This window comes from Macrobrachium nipponense, chromosome 46 (assembly GCF_015104395.2).
Source record: "Macrobrachium nipponense isolate FS-2020 chromosome 46, ASM1510439v2, whole genome shotgun sequence".
NCBI lineage: Eukaryota > Metazoa > Arthropoda > Malacostraca > Decapoda > Palaemonidae > Macrobrachium > Macrobrachium nipponense.
This window is the reverse complement of record NC_061106.1, coordinates 16,152,756-16,165,255: the sequence shown is the minus strand read 5'-3', so window position 1 is coordinate 16,165,255 and position 12,500 is coordinate 16,152,756. Positions and strand designations below refer to the sequence as shown.

The following is a 12,500-nucleotide window of genomic DNA, read 5'->3' as shown; positions in this document are numbered from 1 at the left end:
GCCTTCTCATGCTTCGCACACAAACTTTGACAACTTGACTGACGTTACTCTGTCACACGAAGGTGCCACGAAACTTCGCTCTGGCACGACAAAAACACTAATTCTTAATTGTTCGCATCGTGCTGAAACTTGAACATTATTAAAATTAATAAATAAAAGTATGTGTATGTATTATATATGAAGTTATGACTTTGTTGCTTCCAGTGGTGCATATATTTATAATATATATATATATATATATATATATATATATATATTATATAGTATAAAGATGATAGATATATATATATATATATATATATATATATATATATATATATTATATATATATTTATATATATATTTAAAAAAGCTGAGAAGGCATTTAACACATTGGCAATATTTACAGTAACACATATGAAGAGGGATGAAGAGGAGAGGTGAAATAAAAATAAATAAAAACAGCAGAAATAACACAATCAACATTAACTCGTAAAGAAAAAAACCGTCGGGGATAAAAATGGGAAATTGGGTTAAAAACAAAAAGTTTCGAAGTTGAGACGGTAATATCTGACTATCCAATAATGTACCAGGGGTTCTCTCTTTGTATCCTTACCTGTGTTCATGTGAGATCGAGTTTGAACGCAACACAAATAACACAATTAAAAATTGATTTTTGAACAGAGGTATTCAGGACAAAAAATAAGGAACTCTACTCAAAACAAAAATGTCAAAACTGAGATGGTAGTTATCTGCATCCAATACTGTCCCAGGGGGCTCTCTCTTTGTATCCTTACCTGTGTTTATGTGAGAACGAGTTTGAATACAACAAAAATAACAATCTAAATTGATTTTTGAACAGAGATTTCAGGACAGAAATAGGGAAACTCGATTCAAAACAAAAATGTAAAAACTGAGATGGTAGTTATATCTGACTAGCCACCGTCCCAGAAGGTTCTCTCTCTTCTTCTTACCTGTGTTTGTGTGAGACCGAGTTTGGCGGCCAATTCAGCTCTCTCGGGCAAAGACAGGTATTGTGTCCTTTGGAAAATTTTGTTCAGCTGCTGAAGCTGAAGAGACGAATATATAGTCCGGGGTTTTCGCATTTTCTTGCCTTTGCCTCCAACGCGCACTGAGCCTTCGTCCTCGGGTTTTTCTGTGGAAGAAGGAAACGGGAATTTAGAATAAAGCTGCTTCATAACAAATGCATTCAATGAATTTAAAAAAAAAAAACATATATATAATAATAGGGGCCCGTGTAGAACGGCGGGAATAAGTTCCACAGACCAAAACAAACCTAATCTTTCCTGGAATGTCATGCCCTGACCTAACCAGACCTTATCTTCCTAACCTCCCTTTTAGGGCGCCTTGCCCTGACCTGGCCAGGTGGGGGGAGGGGGAGGGGCATTGCCCCTTCTGGAACAGCCCCCCCCCCGAGTAACACTAAACATCTGAAAGGCCTGATCCCGTCCTTCTGCAAACTATTCCATATAAATGTATCAATAAACAATAATCATAAAATCCGGCCCAATTTGTATATCTTGTCATCATGAAGATGAATAAATCGCAATAATATTGATTAGTAGAATTAAAAACTGTACTAAAGAATAGACACTGGCAATGTCAGTTACATGATTGTTAAATAGAATACAGAATTTTGGGACACATTAACTTCAGTGCCTAATAAGTCATCTGTGACTTTAAAAATAGGAGCAACTGTTTACATATCCGAAATAACTTAGAAAGGTATTATACATTTTAATGTACGCTGAGATTTAATGCATCCTGCTGAATTCACTGAGAGCAAGAAAGTACTGCAATATTTAAAAAGGCTAAGGAAAGCTTGTCAGCAATTTAAGAAATATTGATGACTGCGCGCCAGCTCGGTTGTGTTGTTGTTGTTTTTGATCAAGTTGACGTTATGCCAGCACGGGCTCTTGCTTATAGAGCAGCCCGTAGCGCATACACACACACACGCACACACACACACACACACACACACACACACACCACACATATAGATACATTATATATATATATATATAGATATATAATATAACATATATATGTATATATATATAAAACACACATATATATATATGTAATATAGATATATATATATAATATTAATATTATATATATATATATATATATATATATTATATATATATATATATATAATATATATTTAATAGAGTGTGGGTAATGGGGAGGTGACTATCCAGTAAAAAGGCGAAGCTAACCATAATAAAATAGTTCTCATGTCTCTAGCCAGCACCAGAGGTCTTTACTTTGTGATTGATCTTTAGGAAAAATGCCTTTCGAGTCCCATCAAATGAATATTTCCTCGAAATATTAATATGAAAAGTAGCAATTATGGTTTTGAATAATATGATTTAGTTTGTAGGAATTGCTAATCTTTCTAGTGCCATTTTGTTGGAATTTTTTATTCGTCTAATCTCAGTTTGTTGGACTTTATTTTTTAACCCTTGTTGGAATTATTTTTCATGTTTGTTGGAATTTTCTATATCTTACTTTGCTGGAAGTTTTTTATCTTAGTTTTTTGGAATTTATTTCGAACTTAATTTGGGGGATTTTATCTATCTTAGTTTTTTAAAATTTATTTATAACTTAATATGGTTAAATCTATTTCTTAGGCTAGTTTGTTGGAATTATTTCCGATCTAATTTTGTTTGGGAATATCTTCAGTTTTAGTTTGTTGGAATTTATTTCTAAAACCTGATTTATTTCCAATACAAAATCTTCAAGGTAAAAATAGACAGGTGTCTTTCTTTTAGACTTTCGAAAGTAAAGACAGTTACTTCAGAATTCTGTTTAAGAAAGATACAGAAATAGAAAACTGACAGCAGAATTCTGTAAAAAAAAAAAACAGAAACAGAAAACTGACAGCAAAATTCTGTAAAAAAAAGACAGAAACATAAAACTGACAGAAAAATTCCGTAAAAAAAAAACAGAAACAGAAAACTGACAAGCCCTATAGACCCTTTTCAATAAGAGACCCGAGGATGGAAACTGCTATGAAAGATAATTCAACATAATTGTCTCTAATATCTCTTTTACAACAGCTCTCTCTCTCTCTCTCTCTCTCTCTCCTCTCTCTCTCTCTCTCTGAAATTCCATTGCTCTTGTTGTTTTTATTTACTTCGCTTATTCGTTTGTGCCCCTTCATATATTTCCCAGCAGCCCCTTCCACTTACCTCTCTCTCTCTCTCTCTCTCTCTCTCTCTCTCTCTCAAGGCAACGACAGAAACAGGACGCAAAAGGATGAAGAAATCGTTGCCCGTGTCACTCCCTCTTCCCCTTTTACTGTTCCAATGTAAATTTGCGTCGCGATTTACGAGGGTCAGGTCGCGTGTTTGAAGGCAATTGGCGGCAATTGCGCTGGACTTTCCTCTATCTACAGCGTGACGTCACGGCCTGAAATTCCTCCTCTTCTTGCCTTACCCGCCCGCCGGCCATATTTCAGAAGATACGACACACTATTTTACAAGTCCCCATCGCTGGCTGTAATCATGATTTGTGTCTGCTGACACATTTACGTTCCTTCTCTCTCTCTCTCTCTCTCTCTCTCTCTCTCTCTCTCTCTCTCTTGCTGTGTGTGTGTGTTTGTGTGTATGTGCGCCTGTGCACGTGTGGGTGTGTGTGCTTGTGAAAAGGAAAGCATTCCCAAAATAATGATAAAAAAAATTAAACACTGCATGAATACGACTACTAAAGGCAGCAGCATACACTAAAGCAACCTAAACTATTGCTTGCTATATAAGGATCCTCCAAATGCATAATTCCCAAGTCGACTTCAGCCATACCAACGTAATCAAGTTGCGAAAAGCGGCCCTAGAGCAACTATCACAGGGAAAATTGGCCTGACACCAAGAAAAACATTCTATTTTTTTGTAGAAACAAAAAGAAGTCTCGATCACGTATCGGGCGAATATATTTGACAATGCAATTAAGCCATTGGAATTAAATATGCATCTGCCCGTAAAAGGGGCCTCTTAGATCAGGGCATTCTTTTAAGAGGGCGAGACGTTTATGGCTTTCCTTCAATAATTCCTAATAATAATACTGAGAAACGAATCCCAGGGCGGTGGGACTTCTAGTCCAGATATAGCATTGGGTCCATTCGTAGAAAATGGGCAAAAATTGCGCATTCGCGCGCGCACTGCTTCATTATTCTGCTTTTTAAACCGCGCAGAGGCAGTAGGTAAGCGGAGAGCTCGCGGCGGAGGAAAGAGCAAGACAAAAAAAGGACAAAATAAATGAAAGGGAGACATTAAAAACAGAAAATGACCCGGTGGTGGTCAGCCATGGCTATGGGGTTGGTTTTGGTACATCCGGTCCTTAGGGTCTCTCTCCAGGTAACCATGCCGCATAATGTATTATTCCGGTCATGCCCTCTCTCTCTCTCTCTCTCTCTCTCTCTCTCTCTCTCTCTCTCTGCCGGTCACCCCGTCCCCGCCTCTGCACCAAAATCCATCCTAGGGCAGGAAAGAGAAAATTCCTTTTTATTATTAACATTCTCAAGTTTGTATGTATGAATGTATGTACGCACGTATGTATGTATATATACACATAATATATATATATATATATATATATTATATATATATATATATATATTATATATATATATATATATTATAATAAATAAATATATATATATATATATATATATATATATATATATATATTTTACATTTGTGTGTGTGTGCATATCACCATCTTGGTTAATGGTTACATGAGTGTTATTGCCATGTCTTTTTCATTATTTTCTCACTTATCTTTCTTTTGGTGCTTCTCTGCTTTAATACATAGGTTTTCCGTTTTGTTACAAGGAGTTACAAGGATTTGGATGTCTCAAAGACTTATTAGTCTATCCGAGGAGACATCACGTGCTCAATTATCTCTAGGAGCAGGTTTTACAATTCATTCACAGTGTCCCAATGATTTTGTCCTGTTTTCTTTGGAACTATTCCACACTTCTGGTGGCAGTTTATTCCATGTGTCACAGATCTTGTATGTAAAGGAGTTCCCACAGTGAGATGTTAAAGGAGTTCCCAGTGAGATCGTGTTGTATCTCTTCAGTTATAGTTGTAGAAGCCTCTGTAAGCCAACAGCCTTTTAAGGTTGTCTTATATGAAATTAGCTGCAATTAAGACACAAAAAATATTCAGGATAAAAAGAGCCACCAAAGAAGAGAACACTGAAGATGAACTCTCACCAACATATCATATCTCAAATGATCTTACTTTTCAAGGGTCTTTTTGTCCTGTCATCATAATAATATAATGACACTATATCTGCATTTGTATTGCTACAACTTGCAGAGCTACTGTCACATGGATTATATATGCACTATGTTTTTACCATCAATGAAACTATCCATACTATCTCTACTGCTGCAATCACTACTAGCTAAGCAACCATTTACTACATTCTCCAACTATTTGTGCAGGTAAGGTAGCTTTGACACTATTACTACTATTGCTGCTATTTGCAAGGCTACTATTCATCGCCAAAGGGAGCAAGGCTGGGGTGAAGTGAACAGATAAAAACAACTGAAAAACAACGTTAAAACTCAAAAGACAAGAGGAAACAATATGAAAACTCATAGAACAAACACAATCGAAAAAAAAAAAAAAAAAAAAAAAAAAAAAAACAAGTATTAAATGCGCTGTAGTGCCTTCGGCGTAATCAAGTTTTCTGTACAGCTGCTACAACATATATTAAAGGCAACCGAAAATAGATCTATCTATCGGTGGTCTCGCTATAATGCTGTATGAGCCGCGGCATATGAAACTCTCTCTGCCGGCCATGGTGGCCCGTATTGTTGCGTTGCCATTTTCACGATTATATGGCTAACTTTAACCTTAAATAAGATAGTAACTACTGAGGCTAGAGAGCTGCAATTTGGTATGTTTGATGATTGGAAGGTGGATGATGACCATATTAATTTGCAGCCCTCTAACCTCAGTAGTTTTTAAGATCTAAGGGCGAACAGAAAAAAAGGTATGTGAACGGACAGACAAAGCCTGCACAATAGTTTTCGTTCGTAGAGAAATGCTATTGTTTTGCCGTCAGAAAAAAGTGGATATTTGCGTCTCATAAAACTATGAGAGGTTTAGAGAAAATATAAAAATCACATGATATTTACTTAGAAAACAACTTACTGCTTTCAGAAAAGTTTGTAATCTATAGTAACTGTTCGGTCCAATAGGGTACAATTAAAAATTAGTTACATGCATCCAATCTATATGAGAAACATCCTAAGATTCTTTGCATATCCACTTTATTTCAAAAAAGTAAAGTTTACTTTTCAGCGCGAGAATTGCATTGACAATATTCGTCATGAAAATTGGCATGTAAATAACATTATTGACAAAAAACATACCAGTGACTCCAGAAGGAGGGAAAGTTGGCATTTGTAAGCATACATATATATACATATATATATCCATACATACATACATAAATCTATATATGTGTGTATATATTTGTGTGTGAATGTATTGGTTTGCGTTTAATCAAGTTGCAAGTTCAAAACACGTATGAATGTGTACATACATCATGTGTTCTCAAATATTAAGAATTCAGGACTAGCAAGAATTTATGGCGACTCAAACCCGATTGCTGCCCATAAATTATTGCTTAGAGGTCTGAGCAATGATATATTATCGGGTTTTGAGTATAAACATATACAGGAAGCCATAATTCAAGTAATATTTTTTATCTTCTAGTTCTATTCCTCATGCAGATTTGCGTATATTTCTGTATAAATGTACGACCATATTCATAAATGCTCACATGTATGCATGTATCTATGTATGTATATATATATATATATATATATATATATATATATATATATATATATATATATATATATATATATATATGTGTGTGTGTGTGTGTGTGTGTGTGTGTGTTGTGTGTGTATGGAAGTATGTATATGAAAGAGAATATATATGCATATATATACGTATATAATTATATAATATATATATATATATATATAATATATATATATATATATATATAACATGTGACAGAAGTAAAGAGCTAAAAATATCCCTTTACTTATTTCATACTTCCTGGATAAACAGAATCAGTAGTATATCTTGGCAAGACATCCAACCTACAATTTATTCACTTCAATCGATCTACATGATTATTTATGATCAGTACTTTCCCTAAATTCTGCGTAACTGAAAAACACACCAGAACGTGTATTTATTTATATTAGTAAGGCAGTGGGTTTTGTACCGATTTTATTATGATGATGTATGTAGTATTTTTTTTTTATTACATTTTGTGCAGCAATATATTGCGTAAAAAAAAAAAAAAGAAAAAATAGTTTCGACTTATTTTACATGTTAATAATCTTTTGTGTGTATAGATATATATATATATATATATATATATATATAATATATATATATATATATATATATAATATATATATTATATATATATATATATATATATATATATAATATTTGTCAGCAATATATTCGCTTTTGTAAAAAAAAAAAAAGAAAAAATCACAAGTTTCGATTATTTTGCATATGTAATAATTCGTGTGTATATATATATATATATTATATATAATATATATATATATATATATATAATATATATATATATATATATATATGTATGTATATATATATAATATATAATATATATATATATATTATGGTATGTATATATTATTATATCATATTATATATAATATATATTATTATATATATATAATGTGTGTGTGTGTGTGTGGTGTGTGTGTGTGTATATATATATATATAATAATAATATATTATATATATATATTTATTGTATGTATGTATATATATATATTATATTATATGTATGTATATATATAATAATATATATTATAATATATTCTATTATTATATATATATATGTTTGTGTGGTGTGTCGTGTGGTGTGTGTGTGTGTGTTCCTCTGACTTCTTTGAATTTCCCTTGCATCTTCACCCTAATTATAGTGAATAATAAGTGTCATAAAAATCATACAAAGGTATGTGACTCATGCTTCTATAAATTTCACGAGAATAACTCCTTCTTGTTCTGAATAATTGTTTTTTCACGCTTTCTTATTTCCTTTGTAGAGTGAATTTCTCAAAAATTTCTTTCATTAACCTGGATAAATCAGTATCAACAAGAGAAAGCTGCTTCTGTAAATGAGGCTGTTTTGAAAACGATTTATGAATGTTCCCGTCAAGTATTTGCAAAATGTCTTAAAGTTTGGGAATGATGAATTAAAGTTCCTGTCAAGTATTTGCAAATTGTTTTAATGTTTGCAAGTGATGAATGAAAGTTCCCGTCAAATATTTGCAAAATGTTTTAATGTTTCTGGAGTGAACGAATGAAAGTTCATGTCAAGTATTGCAAAATGTTTTAAAATGTTTGGATATGATGAATGAAAGTTCCCTGTCAAGTATTTGCAAATTGTTTTAATGTTTGCAAGTGATGAATGAAAGTTCCCGTCAAATATTTGCAAAATGTTTTAATGTTTGGAAATGATGAATAAAAGTTCCTGTCAAGTATTTGCAAAATGTTTTAATGTTTGGAAATGATGAATGAAAGTTCCCGTCAAGTATTTGCAAAATGTTATAATGTTTGGAAATAATGAATGAAAGTTCCATTCAATTATTTGCAAAATGTTTTAATGTTTCGAAGTGATGAATGAAAGTTCATGTCAAGTATTTGCAATATGTTTTCTGTTTGGATATGATGAATGAAAGTTCCCGTCAAGTATTTGCAAAATGTTTTAATGTTTAGAAATTATGAAAGTCCCAGTCAGGTATTTGCAAAATGTGTTAATGTTTGGAAATGATGAATAAAAGTTCCCGTCAAGTATTTGCAAAATGTGTTAATGTTTGGAAATGATGAATAAAAGTTCCCGTCAAGCATTTGCTAAATGCTTTCATGTTTGGAAATGATGACTGAAAGTCCTTGTTAAGTGGTCTTTAATTGTTGAATTTTGCCCCCCTGCACATGGCATCGCATTATGCCAACAATGGTAGGGCAACGGAGCCCCGCACAGGTAACCCGAAAGGTAACCCAAATTCTCTCTCTCTCTCTCTCTCTCTCTCTCTCCCGGACACGGAGGTCAACCTCCACTTCGATTACTTGTCACCTAAAAATTCCACAGCCACGTGCGACCAGCTACGGCCCCTTGGTGGGTGGGGGGAGAGGGGGGTACGGTTTCTGCGCTGTCTGTCAATCGGCGCTCATTATAATTTCCCCAGCTCTTTATTCATGCGCGCGCGCGCGCCACCACCACCGCGTCGAGATAAAGCCAAAATGCCAAAGGAAACCGACTGTTCATTGAGGCACGAGTCAAAATGAATTACGCGGTTTTCCTAACAAAATGTCGAGTCCTTCGGTTTTGGAGGAAAAAGGGATAAGTGACAAACAACTAACTCTTAGGTGTGGTGGGGAGGGGGAGGGGAAGGGACGGTTGTTCAGGAATAATTGACGTAACTGTACAACACAGGTTCTTGAATAAATCATTTGCGGTGAGCTAAACTTACAGTGATTGGTGGAGGCTAATGGCTAATGGCTCATATCACGGGAGGTAGAACGTGCAATAAATACGCCTTATATAAATGTTCTATACATACATGTATATATACTCTCCGTATAAACACGGCCAACAGCATTAAATGAATTGCTTTTACCTCGTTCCTAACACTGGCTGACAAGCATCAATATAAATCGGTTAACTGTAATTTCGAGCGTATCTCAAGAAAATAGTAGCACGCTCCTTTAGCGGGAGTGACGAATCTTTATAAAGTATTCCCAGTGATTTGCCAATGAATTACCTGCGATTCGAGAAGGAATTCAGTATTCACACGGCTCCTTAGGATAAGTGAACTGTCTAGTAAAGCGAATGGTTGGATGTAAGTACAAATGACCTTACATATGTATTCGAATATGTTTCTGGCGATATTGATACGTCTGCACACTGAAAGACATACTTGCAGTTCAGAGTGAAATCTTATATAACCTTTCAATTATTAGGACACAGTCAATACCACGCTTTCAGCCGGGAGTTTTTTTTTTTAATCGGTCCCCCGAATCCAAGTCCTGATTCTGAAACTTTCAGTTGGAATGGGGCCTTATGCCAATACGGGCTCTCTCCCCGTAATGGCGGGTTTATGTTGCCCGTACTTTGGATTGTCCCCTGGTATCTTAACAAGCGCATCGTCTTCATTGGATGATGAGACATATCTCTTCGTAGCTTCATGCGCTTGGTTAAAAAGTGATTCTATACAGAATGTTAAAAAATACCTAGAATAAAAGTTAAGTATGTATGAAACCAAACAAACAAGCCTATGTGCGTGTGTGTATTCCAGTATATACATATTTCGAGCTACAAATGTCCTTTAATATCCAATTCGCTCTACCTCGGAATTGATATATTTTCAGATATGTTAACCGAAGGGGAATTTTTTTAGTTGATAATAATTTCGTCCTCTCGTGGGTTCGAACCAGCGCCCAGCGGACAGAGGAGAAATCAGGACTTCAGTGAGGTAATCGACTGGGCCAACGAGTGAGGTATAAGGTGATATACATCCAAAAGCGCACTGAACGTTTCATTTCGCAAACCTAAACGATCATGAAATAGCTGACTCATTGAATAAATGCCACCTACTGCAGATGGCAAGTTGACGGTATTAAATCAATGTGTTACATGTACAAAGTTCAGGTCATTTGTACGCAGTGTAAGACATGTCTTCTGTATGTTACTCTCCGTCTCTTTGAAACCTTGCTGTAATGACCATTACTAATGGCTCAGGTCAACAAGGACGTGTGCGAAGCAAATACAATCAAAAGTCAGCCCTCGAGACTCATTATTCATTGCTTGATATAGTTCGTGAGTGTAAGAAATCAAAATGATTTTCCATCGTTAAGGAATCACACCGAGTGAGAAATGACCGCTCGTGATACTTGACTAATAGAGAGTAGTATACATCACGGTTTGTTATTAATGTTTACGTTTTAATATGCTATTCTTTACTCCAGGCGGTACTAATAAACGGGGAGTGTTCTGGAAGTTGTTTTGATCAAAATTTCTTCTTTTAGATTTGATTCCTTGATACTCATGACTTGTTGTGAGTACTTGACACTCACGACTTGTTGTGAGTATTTGACTCTCACGACTTGTTGCGAGTATTTGACACTCTTGACTTGTATGTATTTGGCACTCATGACTTATGAGTATATGATACTTATGCTCTGTTGTGAGTATTCGATACTCATAACTTGCTGAGAATATTTGACACTCGTGACTTGTACTTAGGATCTGTTGTGAGTATTTGTTACGCATGACTCGCTGTGAGTATTTGACACTCATGACTTATGAGTATTTGACACTCATGACTTGTGAGTACTTGACACATCATTCGTGACTCGTTGCTAGTATTTCCAGTCATAATTTGTGAGTATTAGATACTCATGACACGTGAGTATTTGATATTTATGACTTGTGAATATATTGGGTTTTTTTTTGGAGTTCCAGATTTGTTTAGGTATACTGTTGCTTTCGGTTTCCGCGTGTTTTTAGTAAAGATAATACAACAGAACCGTGAAATAATATTATCTAAAATAAAAAAAAATGGCTATGCACCAATCATCACGCTCATATTACTGGATAGAGAAAATACGTATATAAATATGTTTATAATATATTAGATAAATAATCGTATGCATGGGGTGACATCGGAAAAAATTCATGAGAAGATGGATTTTACTAAAATTCATATTATTTCCCTTTTTTTCTCCGCAGATTATATACAACCCAAAGTTACAGTATCAGTAGACAAATTACATACAGGTCGGAAATCAGTCCATGTATTTCCTTCATTAAAATAATGAAGCTTTAATGACAGGTAATCAAAATCTACCGTTTGAATCGGCGAAAGCTTGAAGCAAACAAACTAGTCCTATAGTAAATTCACATCAACGGTGCATCTGATGTCTAGGCCAGTCCCTTACGACGCTCCTGATTGGCTGTTGATAAGCCAATTGCAGAGTTGGAAACGCTCAGTCTCTCTCGAGAGTTCACATAGGCAGAATGTATGTTCCATCTCTCCTCAGGAGAGGTGGAGCATAGATCCTACCCATGTGAACTCTCGAGAGAGACTGAGAGTTTCCAGCTCTGTCATTGGCTTATCAACAGCCAATCAGGAGCGTCTTAAGGGACGGACCCAGATATCAAATGCACGGCTGATGTGAATCTACTATGGCCTTAGTGGGAACTTTTGTGAGTTTATGTTGCCATACGTCAGCCGACGCGAGTGATTCCCTTCAACCTAATAGTGGAGGAATTACACCGGCCAAGACGCACTTAGGGTGAATACGGCCGAAAGAGAAACGAACGATCGCATTCCAAATCGGTCAACAGAGGAACCTCGGCGTAATTGCCCCGCTCGATCCCGCGGACTCGTGTGAAATTCGGTAATGACCGTCATT

General features: G+C 35.1%; 1 protein-coding gene across 1 annotated transcript in view; it reads right to left on the bottom strand.

Annotated features, from left to right (window-relative positions):
- LOC135214775 (homeotic protein distal-less-like) overlaps positions 1-12,500 on the bottom strand; it is a 175,305-nt gene that overhangs the window by 109,961 nt on the left and 52,844 nt on the right. The window contains 1 exon segment of the mRNA XM_064249131.1: positions 954-1,135. Coding sequence (XP_064105201.1) covers positions 954-1,135 — 182 coding nt within the window.